This window comes from Pseudophryne corroboree, chromosome 3 (assembly GCF_028390025.1).
Source record: "Pseudophryne corroboree isolate aPseCor3 chromosome 3, aPseCor3.hap2, whole genome shotgun sequence".
Classification (NCBI taxonomy): Eukaryota; Metazoa; Chordata; class Amphibia; order Anura; family Myobatrachidae; genus Pseudophryne; species Pseudophryne corroboree.
This window is the reverse complement of record NC_086446.1, coordinates 617030991-617054492: the sequence shown is the minus strand read 5'-3', so window position 1 is coordinate 617054492 and position 23502 is coordinate 617030991. Positions and strand designations below refer to the sequence as shown.

The window sequence follows — 23502 nt, the reverse complement described above, 5'->3', positions numbered from 1 at the left end:
TACTAATTAAGTCACCTGTGCTGAAGCCTGGAAATCACTAAAACCTGCACTGTTGGTGTGCCTTGAGGACCGTGGTTGGGAATGCCTGCTCTAGAGGGAGGAGGTGCGTTTCCTGCAAGAATGCTATATCCATGCGGAGCTTGTTTAGATACATAAGGATTTTTTTCCTCTTAGCCGGGGAGTTTATACCCCCCACATTCCATGTGCTAATTGCTAGAGACGACATGCAACTAACCTAAGTAAACCCAATGAAGTAATGACGAGTACATAAAGGAAGTGGTGGTCCAGCCACCGCTGCTCCATCCACCGCGACACTTGAACAAACATACCGGGGGGACAAGACGGGACACAAAGAGGGTAACACATAGAGAAAAAAAAGACAGAACAGGACAAGAGGCAGTAACTCGCCTCTACCGTCCAAGAAATAAGAACTTCAGCCATATAGAAATCCGTAATGCTAACTTCAAACTTGGCGTGCTTACCCCTAGCACACCCCGGCCAATAACGACATTCAAAAGGATAAATAAGAATCCCAGCCTCCACCCAGCCCAACTGAACAGATTAAACTGAGGCTAAGGAAAAGAGGGTGTCTGGTACTTATAAACTAGATGAAAAGCATTTAGGCAATTATTCCCCGTTCATGGGTACCATACAAATAGCAAGCATATTAGCAGTCCCGGCCGGAACTCCCAGGCCATCCATCAAGTAACGCATGTAACCCCCTGCTCAGGGCCTATGATGTGGAGCGTGGAGAAGTAGGAGAAGACAAATGTCTCGATTTCCTTCCTTCAGACAGATAACCAGCTGCGTCAGCTACATTAGAAAAGTCACGAAAGGAGTTCCCCTCAAAGAGCTGTAAACGTGCAGGGTACAACAGTGCAAACTTCCTGCCCTCCTGGACCAGGCGAGAGCAAATCTGAGAGAAATCCTTGCGAGCTCTGAATACTTCTGCAGAGTAATCTTGAAAGAGCCGAATGTCCCCACCATCCCATGCAAGAGTCCTGTATCTCCTGGAAGCAGACCAAATAGCTTCTTTATGAAGAAAGTTTAAACAGCGAAAAATCACCACACGTGGCCTCGCGTTCTGACTAGAGATGAGCGCCTGAAATTTTTCGGGTTTTGTGTTTTGGTTTTGGGTTCGGTTCCGCGGCCGTGTTTTGGGTTCGAACGCGTTTTGGCAAAACCTCACCGAATTTTTTTTGTTGGATTCGGGTGTGTTTTGGATTCGGGTGTTTTTTTCAAAAAACACTAAAAAAACAGCTTAAATCATAGAATTTGGGGGTCATTTTGATCCCAAAGTATTATTAACCTCAAAAACCATAATTTACACTCATTTTCAGTCTATTCTGAATACCTCACACCTCACAATATTATTTTTAGTCCTAAAATTTGCACCGAGGTCGCTGTGTGAGTAAGATAAGCGACCCTAGTGGCCGACACAAACACCGGGCCCATCTAGGAGTGGCACTGCAGTGTCACGCAGGATGTCCCTTCCAAAAAACCCTCCCCAAACAGCACATGACGCAAAGAAAAAAAGAGGCGCAATGAGGTAGCTGTGTGAGTAAGATTAGCGACCCTAGTGGCCGACACAAACACCGGGCCCATCTAGGAGTGGCACTGCAGTGTCACGCAGGATGGCCCTTCCAAAAAACCCTCCCCAAACAGCACATGACGCAAAGAAAAAAAGAGGCGCAATGAGGTAGCTGTGTGAGTAAGATTAGCGACCCTAGTGGCCGACACAAACACCGGGCCCATCTAGGAGTGGCACTGCAGTGTCACGCAGGATGTCCCTTCCAAAAAACCCTCCCCAAACAGCACATGACGCAAAGAAAAAAAGAGGCGCAATGAGGTAGCTGTGTGAGTAAGATTAGCGACCCTAGTGGCCGACACAAACACCGGGCCCATCTAGGAGTGGCACTGCAGTGTCACGCAGTATGTCCCTTCCAAAAAACCCTCCCCAAACAGCACATGACGCAAAGAAAAAAAGAAGCGCAATGAGGTAGCTGACTGTGTGAGTAAGATTAGCGACCCTAGTGGCCGACACAAACACCGGGCCCATTTAGGAGTGGCACTGCAGTGTCACGCAGGATGTCCCTTCCAAAAAACCCTCCCCAATCAGCACATGATGCAAAGAAAAAGGTTAGGTGGTATACAATTATGGACGGACTGCCTGCCGAGTGCAGACACAGAGGTAGCCACAGCCGTGAACTACCGTACTGTACTGTGTCTGCTGCTAATATAGACTGGTTGATAAAGAGATGTCGTAGTAGTATGTATGTATAAAGAAGAAAAAAAAACCACGGTTAGGTGGTATACAATTATGGACGGACTGCCTGCCGAGTGCAGACACAGAGGTAGCCACAGCCGTGAACTACCGTACTGTGTCTGCTGCGACTGGATGATAAATGATATAAAAAATATATATATATCACTACTGCAGCCGGACAGGTATATATTATATATTATATAATGACGGACCTGCTGGACACTGTCTGTCAGCAGAATGAGTTTTATTTTTATAGAATAAAAAAAACAACAACACACAAGTGAAGTCACACGACGAGTGTTTAACTTTTTCAGGCAATCACAATATAAGTATACTACTAACTATACTGGTGGTCAGTGTGGTCAGGTCACTGGTCAGTCACACTGGCAGTGGCACTCCTGCAGCAAAAGTGTGCACTGTTTAATTTTAATATAATATTATGTACTCCTGGCTCCTGCTATAACCTATAACTGGCACTGCAGTGCTCCCCAGTCTCCCCCACAATTATAAGCTGTGTGAGCTGAGCAGTCAGACAGATATATAATATATATAGATGATGAAGCACACTGGGCTGAGCCTGAGCAGTGCACACAGATATGGTATGTGACTGAGTCACTGTGTGTATCGCTTTTTTCAGGCAGAGAACGGATATATTAAATAAACTGCACTGTCTGGTGGTCACTCACTATAATATTATGTACTCCTGGCTCCTGCTATAACCTATAACTGGCACTGCAGTGCTCCCCAGTCTCCCCCACAATTATAAGCTGTGTGAGCTGAGCAGTCAGACAGATATATAATATATATAGATGATGCAGCACACTGGGCTGAGCCTGAGCAGTGCACACAGATATGGTATGTGACTGAGTCACTGTGTGTATCGCTTTTTTCAGGCAGAGAACGGATATATTAAATAAACTGCACTGTCTGGTGGTCACTCACTAGTAAACTCTCTGCACTCTCTACACTTCTACAGTACTCCTCCTAGTCCTAAGCTCCAGTAAATCTCTCTCTCTTATAATCTAAATGGAGAGGACGCCAGCCACGTCCTCTCACTATCAATCTCAATGCACGTGTGAAAATGGCGGCGACGCGCGGCTCCTTATATAGAATCCGAGTCTCGCGAGAATCCGACAGCGTCATGATGACGTTCGGGCGCGCTCGGGTTAACCGAGCAAGGCGGGAGGATCCGAGTCTGCTCGGACCCGTGAAAAAAACCATGAAGTTCGGGCGGGTTCGGATTCAGAGAAACCGAACCCGCTCATCTCTAGTTCTGACCCGTCCTGGGCGGTCCTAACCGGTGGGCCCTTTCCACTACCATGTCTGCACATGTGTCCTGGATCTCCAACAACTCTGGGAGGGACACTTGTAAAAAAAACGATACAGGTCTGGCCCTTTAAGAGATTCTGCTAGGCCCATGATCCTGAGGTTATTCCTCCTCGACCTGTTTTCTAGGTCATCTAATTTATTCATAACTTGGTAATAAGATTTCTGCATAGTGTCAGTATTCGTTTTTAATTCTGCCACGTCTTGGAATACTTCCCCCAATCTTTGCTCAGTGGATAATACCCTCTGGGACAGCTGTTTCATCTGAGACTAAATGTCCTGTGCCACCTGCGTCAGCTTAGCAGCGTGCGCGTCCATGAGGGGCCCCATTGTTACCTGGATTGCTTTCACTACATCCTCATATGAGACTGGAGCTGCAGGGTCAGGAGAGGCAGGCTGAGATCCATCATCCAGCTGCTGCGTGCTCTCCAGTGTGTCCGGTGCGGCGGCCATGTTGGATTCCGCCCGGCGCCGCTCAGAGCGGGATCTTTGCTGCTTTGCCGGCATGGGAGAGGTGAGAAACTTCTCCATAAGGTGGATAAGAGCTTCCCCTCGCCAAGGCTGCGGGAACCGCCGGGATTGTTGCCGTGAACGCGGCGCTGCGTGCTGTGCTGGCCGGGGTAGCAGCGGAGCTCTCACACCAGGCACCCGATCACATGGGAGCCAGAACCGGAAGTCACTATCTGTGTTGTTGATATGATGTGCATTAGTGTTAGGCTTGCACCAAATTCCTATCATCTAAGACTGTACAAGGAAACCTTTATGCAATCCATTGTTGTGATTGTAGCTAATTAAAATTAAATAACAAACTTTAAATAAGTTCTTTTCTCGACATAATAGTATTTTTTTTGTTGATGTTTATTTCACAACCTGTCAGAAAATAAATTGTGAAAAATGTCCCTTAGTTGAATACTTACTATAGCCATCACATCCCCTCATTATATTTATAGGTAGGAGCTAGGCTCTGACCTTCCAGCTGTCATGAAATAATTCCCATAATATACTGGCATTTGTAGTTCCACAAGTTACATAAACCTGTGTCTGTTCTGCTCCTCATGGAGCCTCATCTAGTTATTGGAATTGTGGAAATGTTTAGTTGAATCTGGATGGAAATTGCTGTTTTATTGAGTCCTAATTCCATAGAAAACCATCAACCATAACATTACCCTGACCAGATTAAATAGTTCTGTTGGTTCCAGTGCCACAGTGCCCCTTGTGGCCAAATCATGGATAATGCTCTACTAAGGAATGCAACACATACAATATGGGGATTTGTACATTATATCTACTCACCACACTCCATTGTACTCGCAGTGGAAGAAAGCCGAAGAGAAATTGGAGAGAGAACTCCTGGAAGCCGAGGCATCAGAAAGCAAAGAAAAGAAGTTAAAACTGGTAAGTCTTTTAACGCACTCATTTCCATTTACTTGTTTTTATATAGTTATACGTATACAGCAGTGTGCAGCATTTAATGTATATATTTTTTCTAAAAAATCTGCGTTGTAATGAAATTTTAATTGCGTATGACTAGGTATAACCAAGTATGTTCTTTAGCCCCCAGTGGCACTTACTCCTGATTATCTGTCACACCAGTGAGCTGCTTTGGGGCATCAATGGGCTACTTGCAGTCACCGCTGGCTATGAGAGAGTTAATCTGCTGCTCATCACAATAATGAACTGTGTTTTTCTCCATTTTCCCACAGCATATGGAAACACTGAACATTGTTTTTTTAACCTACTTCAGAATACTGAAACGAGCGCAGAAATCTGTTCTCCTTCCTGCTGTCTTGGAAGGCCTGGCAAAGTGAGTGTGTTTATTTTGTGTAGGGGCCAGAGGGATAGAGGCAGACGCATGCTACTTTTATGGCTGCATTAGGTAGAGCAGTTCCCAGACTGAGAGAGTCCCAGTTCTCTGATATAGGTTTATAGGTTTGTTTACTTGTTGTGTAAACGGCTTTGTTTTCTTTCTATGTTTGGATTCTTGTTGTGCAAACAGACATTAGTGGCCTATTGCTTTGTAGCCGTTGCTTTTAGCTGCATTTTACAAATAGTCCCAGCATTGTATCGCCTGAGATGTGTGCAAAGGGTAACATTATTGCTCCTGACAAGGTTATGTAGACTGCTTTGCTGCTAGCAAATACAGCATTATTAAATTATGTATTTTGAGGTGAATTCTAAGCAAAGTTTTGATTTAGAACTGCAGTTCCGTTACAGTATCTTAGACATTGTTTGCCTGTTTGTATCTTAGTAACATAGTTTCTTTTTAGTAAGAGTTATCTTTGAATTCATTTAGTTTGTAGTACATATGACATTACTTGTGAGTGGCAGAGCCTTGTTATTGTGTGAACAAAGAGATATTAATAGAGGCGCTCATATATCCATGTGTACTGTACCACAGATGATAACAGCCAAGGAGTCCAAATATAATGAATTAAATTACTTTATTAAAAACGAACATATACTCATTTATAACTGTATGTTTTGCTATTATATAAAAAACATTCTTATATGAGTATATAGCAATTGCATAATGAGTATTCAATATTTAATATAAATGCTTCATGATAATGCAGATTGTATTAAAATGCAGCTGAAAACCAAGTCCGTATGCCAATATAAATGTTCAGTGACAATGGGACCAGTGAACAATACCGGGCATCCCTGGGGTGGATTGATTCGTGCTGGTTTTATAAACTGCTGTAATATAGTAAAATCAAATGTTAATACAGGTTGAGTATCCCTTATCCAAAATGCTTGGGACCAGAGGTATTTTGGATATGGGATTTTTCCGTATTTTGGAATAATTGCATACCATAATGAGATATCATGGTGATGGGACCTAAATCTAAGCACAGAATGCATTTATGTTGCATATACACCTTATACACACAGCCTGAAGGTAATTTTAGCCAATATTTTGTATAACTTTGTGCATTAAACAAAGTGTCTACATTCACACAATTCATTTATGTTTCATATACACCTTATATACACAGCCTGAAGGTAATTTAATACAATATTTCTCTAACGTACTAAGTGGATGCTGGGGACTCCGTAAGGACCATGGGGATTAGCGGCTCCGCAGGAGACTGGGCACAACTAAAGAAAGCTTTAGGACTACCTGGTGTGCACTGGCTCCTCCCACTAAGACCCTCCTCCAGACCTCAGTTAGATTCTTGTGCCTGGCTGAGCTGGATGCACACTAGGGGCTCTCCTGAGCTCCTAGAAAGAAAGTATATTTAGGTTTTTTATTTTACAGTGAGATCTGCTGGCAACAGACTCACTGCAGCGAGGGACTAAGGGGAGAAGAAGCGAACCTACCTAACAGGTGGTAGTTTGGGCTTCTTAGGCTACTGGACACCATTAGCTCCAGAGGGATCGACCGCAGGACCCGATCTTGGTGTTCGTTCCCGGAGCCGCGCCGCCGTCCCCCTTACAGAGCCAGAAGCATGAAGAGTCCGGAAAATCGGCGGCAGAAGACTTCGGTCTTCACCAAGGTAGCGCACAGCACTGCAGGTGTGCGCCATTGCTCCTCATGTACACCTCACACTCCGGTCACTGATGGGTGCAGGGCGCTGGGGGGGGGGCGCCCTAAGGGCAATATATGACACCTTGGCTGGCAAATCTACATCATATATAGTCCTAGAGGCTATATAGATGTAAAATAACCCCTGCCAGTATTCCAGAAAAAGCGGGAGAAAGTCCGCCGAAAAAGGAGCGGGGCTTCTCCCTCAGCACACCGGCGCCATTTTCTCTTCATAGTGCAGCTGGAAGACAGCTCCCCTGGCTCTCCCCTGTAGTTTTCAGGCTCAAAGGGTTAAAAAGAGAGGGGGGGCACTAAATTTAGGCGCAATATATGTATACAAGCAGCTATTTGGGGAAAAATCAATCAGTTATAGTGTTAATCCCTGCATTATATAGCGCTCTGGTGTGTGCTGGCATACTCTCTCTCGGTCTCCCCAAAGGACTTTGTGGGGTCCTGTCCTCAGTCAGAGCATTCCCTGTGTGTGTGCGGTGTGTCGGTACGGCTGTGTCGACATGTTGGATGAGGAAGGTTACGTGGAGGCGGAGCAGAGGCCGATAAATGGGATGTCGCCCCCTGTAGGGCCGACACCAGAGTGGATGGATAGGTGGAAGGTATTAACCGACAGTGTCAACTCCTTACATAAAAGGCTGGATGACGTAACAGCTGTGGGACAGCCGGCTTCTCAGCCCGCGCCTGCCCAGGCGTCTCAAAGGCCATCAGGGGCTCAAAACCTCAGATGGCAGACACAGATGTCGACACGGAGTCTGACTCCAGTGTCGACGAGGTTGAGACATATACACAATCCACTAGGAACATCCGTTACATGATCTCGGCAATTAAAAATGTGTTACGCATTTTCTGACATGAACCCAAGTACCACATAAAAGGGGTTTTATTTTTGGGGAGAAAAAGCAGCCAGTGTTTTGTTCCCCCATCAGATGAATGAATGAAGTGTGTAAAGAAGCGTGGTTTCCCCCGATAAGAAACTGGTAATTTCTAAAAAGTTACTGATGGCGTACCCTTTCCCGCCAGAGGATAGGTCACTTTGGGAGATATCCCTTAGGGTGGATAAGGCGCTCACACGTTTGTCAAGGTGGCACTGCCGTCTTAGGATACGGCCACCTTGAAGGAACCTGCTGATAAAAAGCAGGAGGCGATCCTGAAGTCTGTATTTACACACTCAGGTTATATACTGAAACCTGCAATTGCCTCTGCATAAATAGTGCTGCTGCAGCGTGGTCTGATACCCTGTCAGATAATATTAATACGCTAAGACAGGGATAATATTTTGCTAACATTGAGCATATTTAAGACGTTGTCTTATATATAAAGGATGCACAGAGGGATATTTGCCGGCTGGCATCCAGAATTAATGCAATGTCCATTCTGCCAGGAGGGTATTAGAAACCCGGCAGTGGACAGGTGATGCTGCATTTAAAAAGCACATGGAGATTCTGCCTTATAAGGGTGAGGAATTGTTTGGGGATGGTCTCTGGGACCTCGTATCCACAGCAACAGCTGGGAAGAAAAAATTTTACCTCCGGTTTCCTCACAAAAGCCTAAGAAAGCACCGTATTTTCAGGTACAGTCCTTTCGGCTTCAGAAAAGCAAGCGGGTCAAAGGCGCTTCCTTTCTGCACAGAGACAAGGGAAGAAGGAAAAGCTGCACCAGTCAGCCAGTTCCCAGGATCAAATATCTTCCCTCGCTTCCTCTGAGTCCACCGCATGACGCTGGGGCTCCACAGGTGGAGACAGGTGCGGTGGGGGCGCATCTCGGGAACTGCAGGGACCAGTGGGCTTGCCCACAGGTGGATCCCTAGGTTCTGCAAGTAGTATCACAGGGATACAGTCTGGAGTTCGAGACGACTCCCCCTCGCCGTTGCCTCGCATCAGCCTTGCCTGCTGCCCTCGGAGAAAGGTAGTACTGGTGGCAATTCACAAGCTGTACTTCCAGCAGGTGAAATCAAGGTACCCTCCTTCAACAAGGCCGGGGTTACTATTCCAAAATGTTGTGGTACCGAAACCAGACGGTTCGGTGAGACCCATTCTAAAATTGAAATCCTTGAACACTTATATACGAAGGTTCAAGTTCAAAATGGAATCGCTCAGGGCGATTATTGCAAGCCTGGAAAATTTCAGGGTATCACTGGACATCAAGGATACTTACCTGCATGTCCCTATTTACCCTCTTCACCAGGTGTACCTCAAAATTGTGGTACAGGATTGTCATTACCAATTCCAGACGTTGCCGTTGGTCTGTCCCCGGCACCGAGGGTATTTACCAAGGTAATGGCCGAAGTACTTATCCCGTACTTGGACGATCTCCTTATAAAGGCGAGGTCCAGGGAGCAGTTGTTCGTCGGAGTAGCATTATCTCGGGAAGTGCTACAACAGCACGGCTGGATTCTGAATATTCCAAAGTCGCAGCTGGTTCCTACGACGCGTCTACTGTTCCTGGGTATGGTTCTGGACACAGAACAGGATAAAAAGGGTTTCTCCCGGAGGAGAAGTCCAAGGAGTTGGCGTCTCTAGACGGAGACCTCCTAATACAAATACAGGTATCGGTGCATCAATGCACGCGAGCCTTGGGATAGATGGTAGCTTCTTACGAAGAATTTCCATTCGCCAAGTCCCATGCAAGGATCTTCCAGTGGGATCTGTTGGACAAGTGGTCCGGGTCGCATCCTCAGATGCATCGGCGGATAACCCTGTCTCCAAGGGCCAGGGTGTCGCTGTGGTGGTGACTGCAGAGTGCTCATCTTCTAGGGGGCCGCAGATTCGGCATACAGGACTGGGTCCTGGTGACCACGGATGCCAGCCTTCAAGGCTGGGGGGCAGTCACACAGGGAAGAAACTTCCAAGGCCTATGGAAAAGTCAGGAGACTTCCCTACACATAAATGTTCTGGAACTAGGGGCCATTTACAATGCCCTAAGTCAGGCTAGACCCCTGCTTCAACACCGGCCGGTGCTGATCCAGTCAGACAACATCACGGCGGTCGCTCATGTAAACCGACAGGGCGGCACAAGAAGCAAGATGGCGATGGCAGAAGCCACAAGGATTCTCAGATGGGCGGAAAATCATGTGTTAGCACTGTCAGCAGTGTTCATTCCCGGAGTGGACAACTGAGAAGCAGACTTTCTCAGCAGACACGACCTCCACCCGGGACAGTGGGGACTTCATCCAGAAGTCTTCCAAATGATTGTACACCGTGGGGAAAGGCCACAGGTGGACAGGATGGCGTCCCGCCTCAACAAAAAGCTACAAAGATATTGCGCCAGGTCAAGGGACCCTCAGGCGATAGCTGTGGACGCTCTGGTAACACCGTGGGTGTACGTGTTCCCTTCTCTGCCTCTCATACCCAGGGTAATGAGAATAATAAGAAGGAGAGGAGTAAGAACTATACTCATTGTTCCGGGTGGCCAAGAAGAGCTTGGTACCCAGAACTCCAAGAAATGATCTCAGAGGACCCATGGCCTCTGCCGCTCAGACAGGACCTGCTGCAGCAGGGGGCCTGTCTGTTCCAAGACGTACCGCGGCTGCGTTTGACGGCATGGCGGTTGAGCGCCGGATCCTGAAGGAAAACGGCATTCCGGAGGAAGTTATCCCTACGCTATTTAAAGCTAGGAAAGAAGTGAACGCAAACCATTATCACCGCATATGGCGGAAATATGTTGCGTGCTGTGAGGCCAGTAAGGCCCCAAAGGAGGAATTTCAGCTAGGTCGATTTCTGCACTTCCTACAAGTCAGAGGTGACTATGGGCCTAAAATTGGGTTCCATTAAGGTCCAGATTTCGGCTCTATCGATTTTCTTCCAAAATAGAACTGGCTTCACTGCCTGAAGTTCAGACTTTTGTTAAGGGAGTGCTGCATAGTCAGCCCCCGTTTGTGCCTCCAGTGGCACCGTGGGATCTCAACGTAGTGTTGGATTTCCTGAAGTCGCATTGAGTTGAGCCACTTGAATCCGTGGAGCTACAATACCTCACGTGGAAAGTGGTCATGCTGTGGGCCTTGGCGTCGGCTAGGCGTGTATCAGAATTGGCGGCTTTGTCAAAAGCTCTTATCTGTATTTTATATGGATAAGGCGGAATTGAGGACTCGTTCCCAATTCCTTCCTAAGGTGGTAGCAGTTTTTCATGTGAACCAACCTATTGTGGTGCCTGCGGCTACTTGGGACTTGGAGGATTCCAAGTTTCTGGACGTAGTCAGGGCCCTGAAAAGTATATGTTTCCAGGACGGCTGGAGTCAGGAAAACTGACTCGCTATTTATCCTGTATGCACCCAACAAGCTGGGTGCTCCTGCTTCTAAGCAGACTATTGCTCGCTGGATCTGTAGCACGATTCAACTTGCACATTCTGCGGCTGGGCTGCCGCACCCTAAATCTGTGAAAGCCCATTCCACGAGGAAAGTGGGCTCTTCTTGGGCGGCTGCCCGAGGGGTCTCGGCTTTACAAATTTGCCGAGCTGTTACTTGGTCGGGTTCAAACACTCTTGCAAGAGTCTACAAGTTTGATACCCTGGCTGAGGAGGACCTAGAGTTTGCTCATTCGGTGCTGCAGAGTCATCCGCACTCTCCCGCCCGTTTGGGAGCTTTGGTATAATCCCCATGGTCCTTACGGAGTCCCCAGCATCCACTTAGGACGTTAGAGAAAATAAGATTTTACTCACCGGTAAATTTATTTCTCGTAGTCCGTAGTGGATGCTGGGCGCCCATCCCAAGTGCGGATTGTCTGCAATACTTGTATATAGTTATTGCCTAACTAAAGGGTTATTGTTGAGCCATCTGTTGAGAGGCTCAGTTGTTATCATACTGTTAACTGGGTATAGTATCACGAGTTATACGGTGTGATTGGTGTGGCTGGTATGAGTCTTACCCGGGATTCAAAATCCTTCCTTATTGTGTCAGCTCTTCCGGGCACAGTATCCTAACTGAGGTCTGGAGGAGGGTATTAGTGGGAGGAGCCAGTGCACACCAGGTAGTCCTAAAGCTTTCTTTAGTTGTGCCCAGTCTCCTGCGTAGCCGCTAATCCCCATGGTCCTTACGGAGTCCCCAGCATCCACTACGGACTACGAGAAATAGATATACCGGTGAGTAAAATCTTATTTTTTAATAACTTTGTGTATTAAACAAAGTTTGTGTACATTGAGCCATCAAAAAACAAAGGTTTCGCTATCTCAGTCTCACTCAAAAAAGTCCGTATTTCGGAATATTCCGTATTTCGGAATATTTGGATATGGGATACTCAACCTGTAGCCGCTATCATTGGTTGGCTTATAGTTACCGAGCTCAGGTGGATGCTGGCATAAAGTTGATGTAAATGAGGCCGTTAATTCCAATAGTGGAGAAGCCGCGGTATGCTGGATGTAAATCTCCACACAGGTGAACACAGTCTCTACTGCTGCAGCCGTATCATACAGGTTGTTAGCCCAAAAGATGTCAGCGCTGTTGATACATAGCGGTGTGTGAACCGCGTTTGTAGCCGGGATAGTGCAGCCGCTGGATATGACAATGTATGTCGAATCCCATAGTGGATGGGCGGGTCGCAGTCGGATGTTCAAGCTGGAGGGGGATTAGCCTCCCGTCTCCTGTGCAGTGCTTGAACCGGCTTATGCGATGGTGATTCCACAGCGTGGCCGGTGTCTGGAGTGTCCACCTGAACTTGATTAGTGCAGTTTTTGGTGGAGTCCTGACGCGTTTCGTCACAACTACACATGACTTTTTGTTGTTGTGTATTGGCTTTTTGTAAAATACAGATGTCCGCCATGTCGTCTGAAGATCACAATTACACCTAGGTAGGTGATAAGCGATCATGAAATAAGAGGGGAAGGGGGGCAAAAGCAAGGCGGTAAACCATGTCATGGATGGATGATGCACTGGGTGCGTTGGTGCCAGAAAACATGGATGGCTGATGCACTTTGTGCTTGGCTGACAGAATAGATGGATGGCTGGTGCACTTTGTGCGTAGCTGACAGAATAGATGGATGGCTGATGCACTTTGTGTGTGGCTGACAGAATAGATTGATGGCTGATGCACTTTGTGCTTGGCTGACAGAATAGATTGATGGCTGATGCACTGTGCATGTGGCTGACAGAATAGATGGATGTATGATACACTTTGTGCTTGGCTGACAGAATAGATGGATGGCTGATGCACTGTGCATGTGGCTGACAGAATAGATGGGATGTATGATACACTTTGTGCTTGGCTGACAGAATAGATGGATGGCTGATGCACTTTGTGTGTGGCTGACAGAATAGATTGATGCTGATGCACTTTGTGTGTGGCTGACAGAATAGATGGATGGCTGATGCACCTTGTGCTTGGCTGACAGAATAGATTGATGGCTGATGCACTGTGCATGTGGCTGACAGAATAGATGGATGTATGATACACTTTGTGCTTGGCTGACAGAATTGATGGATGGCTGATGCACTGTGCATGTGGCTGACAGAATAGATGGGATGTATGATACACTTTGTGTGTTGCTGACAGAATAGATGAATGGCTGATGCACTTTGTGCGTGGCTGACAGAATAGATTGATGCTGATGCACCTTGTGTGTGGCTGACAGAATAGATTGATGCTGATGCACTTTGTGCGTGGCTGACAGAATAGATGGATGGCTGATGCACTTTGTGTGTGGCTGACAGAATAGATTGATGGCTGATGCACTTTGTGTGTGGCTGACAGTATAGATTGATGGCTGATGCACTTTGTGTGTGGCTGACAGAATAGATTGATGGCTGATGCACTTTGTGCTTGGCTGACAGAATAGATGGATGGCTAGTGCACTTTGTGCGTAGCTGACAGAATAGATGGATGTATGATACACTTTGTGCTTTGCTGACAGAATAGATGGATGGCTGATGCACTGTGCATGTGGCTGACAGAATAGATGGATGTATGATACACTTTGTGCTTGGCTGACAGAATAGATGGATGGCTGATGCACTTTGTGTGTGGCTGACAGAATAGATTGATGTCTGATGCACTTTGTGTGTTGCTGACAGAATAGATGAATGGCTGATGCACTTTGTGTGTGGCTGACAGAATAGATTGATGATGATGCACCTTGTGTGTGGCTGACAGAATAGATTGATGCTGATGCACTTTGTGCGAGGCTGACAATAGATTGATGCTTATGCACTTTGTGTGTGGCTGAAAGAATAGATGGATGGCTGATGCACTTTGTGCTTGGCTGACAGAATAGATGGATGGCTGATGCACTTTGTGTGTGGCTGACAGAATAGATTGATGCTTATGCACTTTGTGTGTGGCTGAAAGAATAGATTGATGGCTGATGCACTTTGTGCTTGGCTGACAGAATAGTTGGATGGCTCATGCACCTTTTGCGTTGCTGACAGAATAGATTGATGGCTGATGCACTGTGTGTGTGGCTGACAGAATAGATTGATGCTTATGCACTTTGTGTGTGGCTGAAAGAATAGATTGATGGCTGATGCACTTTGTGCTTGACTGACAGAATAGATGGATGGCTGATGCACTTTGTGCTTGGCTGACAATACATGGATTGCTGATGCACTTTGTGCATGGCTGACAGAATAGATTGATGGCTGATGCACTTTTTGCGTGGCTGCCAGAAGATATTGATAGCTGATGTACGTTGTGCGTGGCTGCCAGAAGAGATTGATAGCTGATGTACGTTGTGCGTGGCTGCCAGAAGAGATTGATAGCTGATGTACGTTGTGCGTGGCTGACAGAATAGATGGATGGCTCATGCACTTTGTGTGTGGCTGACAGAATAGATGGATGGCTGATAATGATCTGCTGACCCAGTTCGACTACCAATGTCAGTGACTATTGTGTAATGAGGACTGGCTTACTTTCATTCACTGATGCCTTTCCATCTACATCTGTTTCAGTAAAGTAAATTTTTATACCATTACTGTTTTGCTAACTTAATTGCCTGTTGTACACACACATCCCTAACCCAACTTGTAGTGATGAGATGTGTACTTATGCAGCATACTGTAATATGTAGTAAACAGGTGGTTACTGTTGTCCTATTGATCTTATTTATTGTATTCCCAAATGTAAGTACTTTGGTGTGTGCTGTTATAGTGATGTGTGGTGTTTATACTATGTACGTATTATATGGTCAGACATTGTGTATTGTACTTATTCTATTATACTGTTGTGCTGTGTTTCTATGTATACAGTGTATGACCTTGCGGACACTTTGTGGTGCCTTTATAAATAAGTTGATAATGGTATTGTATAAATAAACACATTAATGTTTCCTTCCATATGTTCTCAGGTTTGCTCACCTTATTAATGTGGAGTTTTTTGATGACCTACTGGTGGTACTACATAAACTCATTGACTCTGGTGTAAGTATCCCTACTGCTGTAAACGTGACCTCACTATGCATGTGTTTAAAATATTAAGAGTTTTCCGCTTTCAGTAGTTTCCTACATTGATTTGTATAGTAAACCCTGTGGTGATTTCAGCCAGGTCTCGGTTCTTAGTTACTTTCTTTGGCCCCTTTTAAAACAAAAAGAACTCTGGGTGGCAGTAACTACAGTTACGTGTCTACTTGTGTAATACTCTTGCCTTGAATTCATGTTATGGTATATTCTGGCGGTTCCGTAGCTTTCTTCAATCATGGCATCCTAGGGTATCGGCTTTTTTTTTTTTTCACGGCACCTGTACCAAAAGCTTCATATTGAGAAATTCAGGAAAAATGATTAAATGAAGTATATTTTGCTTTCCTGTCATCCTAAGGTACCATTACGGTGTGGTGGACAGGGCTTTGCTTCTGTTTGTCACATATTTTATGATTGGCAGCCACCTGTTTATCTCTTACATGGACCATAAATTTGTTTTAGTCGTGACCACCAACCTTTGGCACCACTGTAAGAGTCCGTCGGACCCGAGTTTGGGAACTGCGGGTATATGCAGTAAATATACAGTAATTAGTTTAGAAACTAGATTTTTAATTGTCCCACGATTAGAGGTAAAAGTCTGATGTCCTTAATTCTTATTAATTACACCTATATACAGTATCTGTAACATTTTTTGCTAGAAAACTGCCTGTGGCCTGTACAGGTGGCAGCCATTTTATGGGAGAGAATGCAGCCCATTAGTGTCTAAGGAAGCACTGCCTCATGAATATTCAATTGAATTGTTAGTTACAAGCCCACAAGATGTTTGCCCCCACTGTAATGCCTTCTCATTGCTGATTGCACAGCATTTCACCTGAGTTACCTGTCCCTGAGCAATAGAAGAAGCTCAACTGACAAGTTAGACATAATATAGTGAGATGTAAGAGGCATCATTACAAACATTCTTCTAAAATCCACTTTTTTTTTAATAAAGTAATTTTTATTCAGTAGTCTGAAGAATAAGGTACAGACATTGCAGAGCATTATCATAGCACAAACAGTACATCTATTCATCTTGAATCAAAGCCATGTTTTAAACGAAGCTTACAACAATGAGATATCAGTACAATTTCCAAAAAGAAATACACAAGGATTTCCTATTGTTCAGACCTTTAAGGTCTGCAAAATCCGTAGCCAACTATATTAGTCTTCATTACCTTTTATATTTATACCCGTAACCTAAACTGTAGAAAAATAACAAAAAAAAAAAAAAAAAAAAAGGGGGGGGGGTAGGAGGCAGAGTGAGAAGGAGCCATCCGATTCAGGACTCTATTAGTCATACACATAAGTAGGTGGACACGCAGGGCCCAACCGCCAACATCTCAGTATACATCAGTTGTAGTAATTTATTGATATGCTTGCACTTCAGTGCCCACTATATTTGGGGAACCAGATGAGAATGGGAGGAGTCTAGCCATGGAGACCAAACCCTTTCAAACTTAGCTGATGCGTTTTGCTTCATATAAACATATCTTTCCTTAATTATTGTGTCGTTAATTAAGGTCTTAAGTGCAGATATTAACGGGCCTTTAGGGGCCATCCACATCCTTGCAATGCAAACCTTAGCCAAGGCGCATACATTTAGAGCATAGAGACCCGTTGAAGCAGACACAGGAGCAAAGCATCCCATTCCTAAAATACAGAATTGTGGGGTAAGCAGTCCACCAGGCACTCCCGTACTCTCCAGAATTGACCCGACCCCCGACCAGAACACCCTCAACCTCGGGCAGTCCCACACTAGATGCCAGAATGTTCCCACCGCCCCCCCACACTTAGGACAAAGGCCAGATCTGCCCGTCCCAAACGTAGCCAGCCTAGCTGGAGTCATATATGTTCTGTGTAAAATGAAGAATTGAATCTGCTGATATCTAAGGGACTTGGTAACCTTGGCAGGGTATTCCAAAGCGAGGACCCAGTCCTCCTCAGTTATTAGACCCAAATCCTCCTCCCACTTTCCACGGAGACGTGTCATAGGGTCCGTATGGAGCTTGGTAAGAAGATATCCATACGCAAGGGAGACCATCTTAGCCCGACCCAAAGTGGTCACAAAAGTCTTGATGGGGAATGGGAGGATTCGTGGGGGTGATTCAGCAAATTGGGACTGGAGGGCGTGACGAAGCTGGAGGTATCTGAAGAAGTAAGAATTGGGTAGGTCAAACTCATCTCTCAGTTGTTGAAAGGATTTAAATGCATTATCTAGATAAAGTTGAGAGATAGAAATCACCGATCTAGGGGCCCATACCTCCCGCCCCTCAAGTGCATGCAATTCAGGGAGCCAGTCAGAATACCACAAGGGGGTATCCGGGTCCAGGCCATCATACCTCAAGAGATCTCTCAGGGCCCGCCAAATCTTTAGGGCCTGAAAAATGATAGGGGGAAGAAACCTAGCTATGCTCCCACTCAGTAACACCTGCATAGGAGAGAGGTAGGGAAAGTAACAACGAATAAACTCACAATGCAAAGAGTCAGCCCCAGAGTTTTGTGCCCATACAGCGATATGAGTCAGCTGAGCAGCGAAGTAATACATCTGAAAGTTAGGTAGAGCCAGGCCGCCGTCAGATCGCTGTCTGGTAAGGGTATTTAGCTGTATCCTAGGTCGTTTATTAGCCCAGATCAGTGAGGACAGAATGCTATTCAATTTCCTAAAGAATATTGGATAAATATATACCGGGGACTGGAGAATAATATATAAGAGTTTGGGCAGTATAATCATTTTAATGAGATTAACCCTGCCAGACACAGTCAGTGGAAGCTTACACCAAGTCTTAGATTTGCCCGTGACCCACTGCATGGTCGGGTCCAGATTCAGAGGGACAAAATCAGAAGGGTCGTTAGTTATTTGGATTCCAAGGTACTTAAATTGTACCGTCCAACATAATGGCAGGGGGATTTTGGAAGCGGTAGGAGGGGGGCCTATGACTGGCATAATGTATGATTTAGGCCAGTTAATTCTAAGACCCGAATGATCTCCAAAGTTCTCTATCACACGCAACAGGGTGGGCATTGACTTGGTGTAATCCTGCAAAAACAACAACATGTCATCGGCATAAAGAGCTATTCTATCCTCACGTGAACCTGTACAAATTCCCACAATATCTGGGTGCGATCTTATCAAGCAGGCCAGGGGCTCGATGGCCAAGGCAAACAGCGTAGGGGACAGGGGGCAGCCCTGTCTAGTACCTCGGGTCAATTGAAAAGATGGGGATACATAACCGTTCACCAAGATCCTGGCACTCGGATGTTGATACAGTAGTTTAATCCATTTTATAAAATTGGGTCCAAAGCCCATACAAGCCATCACCTCCCATAAATAAGCCCATTCAATGCCGTCAAAGGCCATGGCCGCGTCTAACAAGACCACAGCCGAGACAGAAGGGGAGTCGTGTGGGAGTTGTAAAATGGTATGCAGTCTACGTAAATTGATAGACGTGGACTTTCCTGGCATGAAGCCGGTCTGGTCCGGGTGAATGAGGGAGGTTATCACTGTGTTGAGCCGTACTGCCAATATCTTTGCCAGGATCTTAGCATCGGTGGGAATCAGGGATATCGGTCTATAGGAGTCCGGAGATCTAGGGTCCTTACCGGGTTCTAAAATCCACTTTGTTGTAATAGAATACATTAACGAGCATCATTTTTTATAGCAAATCCCAGTGCTTGTGGCTGGTCTGGGGAAGGAAACAGGCCGTCGTTTTGCCAAAGGTTATGATTGCGCAGATTCTGCCTATGCAGTTACAGAAAAATAATTATAACCTGTTTGTACTGCAATGCTGTGTTAATTTATATTGAGCTAATTTTTCCAATGTAAATATACTGCTTTGCTTTTGTAGTGGATAGTGCTTTATTGCTCCATTCAGTTTATTACCCTAGATATATTATATTTTATGTTTACATTTATGAATATTTGTTTGATTTTTGTGAGATGCAGGCTGCTGGTGATTAATCACCCATCTGAATGAATGGAGCTAAGTTATGCCTGCCTTTTGTTTTATGGCTAGATGAGGATAGCAGTTTGTGTCTACTATTGTTACAATTGCATTGACTGTACACATTTACTATTGAAATTTTTCTTATGCGTTGATAAAGGGTCACTATACTGAAAATAAGCGGTCATTGGCTGTCTGTAGCATAGCAAGCATATAAAAGGATATTCAGCTAGCAGTGATGAGCGCAGGATTCTCACCATTTCTCCTGCACACTGCAGCCACCAACATAGAGGTGCACAGGAAAAGCTGCGATGACTGTTTACTGTAATGTGTGGTAAATTGCCGCTATTTGCTAGTCCTGTCAGTGTGCACTGAAACAACATTTACCTTTTAAAAAAACAAACTCAATGAATCTCTGTGAGAATGACTGTCAAAGACGTGTTGAATGCAGGCTTGGAGGCATAAGGCAAAATGATGCGTGTTTCCTATATGTGGGAGCAAAAGCATTGGCAGTTATTGGTCATGGGCAATGCATGTGCAGCACTTTGTGGGACAGGTGATGCCAAATAATGGGCCTTCAGGGTCCATAGGCATCCGCAGGGATGACCTTGGGTATGATGGTGGAGACCAAGTACAGGGCACCAAACAGTTAAGCTTTTTTGCTCCCAAGATGCACTGGTCCCTCTTCCCTCATACCCCTGTCCACAGCTCAGGCTCTTCAGCAGCCCAAGCTTTATTTTTATGACTCATTCGTTTACTTTTTAACAACTGAGCAGACAACGCCAGGCAGTCCTTTGGACGCCTGTGCTGCTGTTCCTACACCCCCGCAGATGCCAAAACTCCAGCTGTGGCGAGGTACTTTCGGCAGTCCATACCTCAGGGGAAACAGTGGCTTACGTCAGCAAGAGGAGGTAGGTGCTTCCTCAGCCGCTCCTCCCCCAGTCCAGGGCACGATTCCTCATCAGTCCTCCTGCCTCTGAGCTGCTCCTTCTACATCCTCCTCCCTCTGTCAGAAGCACGGCAGCCATTTTCACTGCACAGGTCTTTGGGACCACTGGGTCCAGTCTTCCTTTATACCGCTCATAGGAGCAAGGTTATACAGCGCTATTTCTCTGGCTGGGTCCACAGGTTATCCACAGGATAACATTGGGATATGCCGGAGCGACAGCGGAAATGGCACCAAACGGTCACAAGCTTTCTGGCCTCCCAGGATGCATCGGGGGTTCACCATATAATCCCGCCCACTGACTCGGTCAAATCAGTTTTTTGTTTGGTGCGGCAGGAGCCGGACCATGGTCACAGGGCTGCTGTTAAAGCAGCCTGAAGCTTTTATTATGTTATTTTTATAGTCTTACTATGTTTTTTGAGCGACTTTTCTTAACAGCGTCTTAAACGCATACTAGAAAGAGTCGCTCCAACAACTCCCCACCGGGTTGCAACAACGCTTACCATCGCGGTACAGTGCTGTCTCGACGAGCGTCTGTGTCTGATGTTCTAGCAGGTCCAGTAGACGTAACCAGGCTGTGGCCGGAGCATGGGGGGAAGGTAAGTCTATGGATTTCCTCTTACTAGGGGGGTCCGGACACAGCTACACTGTATTGGTGGAGACTACAAACAGTGTGTTGATGCGCCGAACACTCTCTGGTGCGACAGCGCTACGCTCTAGGGATCATAGGCGCCAGGACTAGGTTGAGGCTGCGATCCTTAAAGTTTAAGTCAACGGGGGGAATCAGACGCTCTCCTGGCCACCCCTCCCCCAAGTTCATGACCAGTTTCCGCGCGTCTCTCGTCCATGAACTGAATGACCTCACTTCCGTCTCAGACGCTACCACGAGGGTACTCGGTCGCAGCTTAGATGCCGCGGTTGTGTACACTAGAGATTGCCGGACCGAGTCGCAGGCCTTAGCGTCTGCATACACGTGGAATTTCACTGAGCGTCCGTGTCCGTCAGTGAGCGTCCGTGTCTTGCATCAGTTATCAGAACGGCAGTGTACACCAGTAGCGTCTGAATCCACTCAACGTCTTGCGAGCGTATTTGTTTGGATATGGAAGTGTGGTGAGTCTCCCTGTATCCCGCTCTATGGAGGAAGGGTATACAGTACTAAAAATTCTCTCTACTTGTTAGTATGAATTGTTAATTTTAGTACATATTGCATATGAGACCTGTATTTCTCTTACGTCCTAGAGGATGCTGGGGACTCCAAAAGGACCATGGGTATAGACGGGATCCGCAGGAGATTGGGCACACTAAAAAGACTTTAACTGGGTGTGCACTGGCTCCTCCCTCTATGCCCCTCCCCCAGACCTCAGTTAGACTTTGTGCCCAGGAGTGACTGGACACACACTAGGGGAGCTCTACAGAGTTTCTCTGGAAAGACTTTTGTTAGGTTTTTTATTTTCAGGCAGACCTTCTGGCTGCAGGCTCCCTGCATCGTGGGACTGAGGGGAGAGAAGTCAGACCTACTTCTTCTTAGTTAAGGGCTCTGCTTCTTAGGCTACTGGACACCATTAGCTCCAGAGGGTTCGATCACTTGGTTCGCCTAGCTGCTTGTTCCCGGAGCCGCACCGTCACCCCCCTCACAGAAGCCAGAAGAAAGAAGCCGGGTGAGTATTAGAAGACCCGAAGACTTCAGTGACGGCAGAAGACTTCAGTAACGAGTTACGGCTCCAGCTGGGTGCAGGGCGCTAGGGATAGAGCACCCTGGGCAGCAGTTACTGGGGTTAACTGCCTGCAATACCACACAATATACGGTGTCCGGACGCTGTATATACATATATTTTTATTCCCCCGTCAGTGTGCAGGTTTGAAATTTAGCGGGCTAAGGCGTGCCGGGAAGGGGCGGAGCTTAACTGCATGTTGCTCACCAGCGCCATTTTCTCATATCTCTACAGTGCTGCAGAGACACTGCCCGGTCCTCCACGCTCCCGCAAGTACACGGGGAGGAAAAACGGGGGGGGGGGGGGGGGGGGGGGAAGACATGAATTTGGTGCTTTTTTGTTTGGGTTACAGCGCTGAGCATATATACTATTTTTTTTAGTGTATGGGCACTGGGGTGTGAGCTGGCATACTCCCTCTGTGTGTCTCCCTAAGGGCTCTCTGTGGGTTTGACGGCGTGGAAGTTGAGCGCCAAATCTTAGCTAGGAAAGGTATTCCCGGGGAGGTCATCCCCACTCTCCTTAAAGCTAGGAAGGAAGTTACGGCGAAACATTATCACCGTATTTGGAGCAAGTATGTTTCGTGGCCTGAAATCAGAGCAGCTCTTGCGGAGGAGTTTCACTTGGGTCGGTTACTCCATTTTTTGCAGGCAGGCGTAGATGCAGGCCTGAAATTGGGCTCCATCAAGGTGCAGATTTCGGCTTTATCTATTTTCTTTTAGAAAGAATTGGCCGTCCTTCCAGAGGTTCAGACTTTCGTGAAGGGAGTGCTGCATATCCATCCTCCATTTGTGCCGCCGGTGGCGCCGTGGGATCTTGAAGTGGTCTTGCAGTTCCTTATGTCTCACTGGTTTGAACCATTGCGTAAGGTTGAGTTAAAGTTTCTTACTTGGAAAGTGGTCATGCTTTTGGCTCTGGCGTCTGCCAGGCGAGTGTCCGAGTTGGCGGCCTTGTCTCACAAGGGCCCATATTTGATCTTTCATTCTGATAGAGCGGAATTGAGGACTCGTCAACAATTTCTGCCGAAGGTGGTTTCTTCGTTTCATATAAACCAACCTATTGTGGTACCTGTGGCTACGGATGCTGTGGGGGTTCAAAAATCTCTTGATGTTGTAAGAGCCTTGAAGATTTATGTCGCCAGGACGGCTCTTACTAGGAAAACAGAGGCTCTATTTGTCCTGTATGCTGTCAACAAGATTGGAAATCCTGCTTCTAAGCAGACTATTGCACGCTGGATTTGTAATACGATTCAGCAAGCTCATTCTTCGGCTGAGCTACCGTTACCGAAGTCTGTAAAGGCCCATTCTACCAGGAAGGTGGGCTCATCTTGGGCGGCTGCCCGAGGGGTCTCGGCACTTCAACTTTGCCGAGCAGCTACGTGGTCGGGTTCAAACACTTTTG

General features: G+C 46.3%; 1 protein-coding gene across 2 annotated transcripts in view; it reads left to right on the top strand.

Annotated features, from left to right (window-relative positions):
- The window catches only part of NOC3L (NOC3 like DNA replication regulator), a 221075-nt gene that overhangs the window by 127861 nt on the left and 69712 nt on the right, over positions 1 to 23502 (top strand). For both annotated transcript variants that reach the window (XM_063961653.1, XM_063961651.1), the window contains exons 12-14: positions 4907 to 4987; positions 5296 to 5396; positions 15397 to 15469. In XM_063961653.1, coding sequence (XP_063817723.1) covers positions 4907 to 4987; positions 5296 to 5396; positions 15397 to 15469 — 255 coding nt within the window. The remainder of the gene's footprint in view (positions 1 to 4906; positions 4988 to 5295; positions 5397 to 15396; positions 15470 to 23502) is intronic.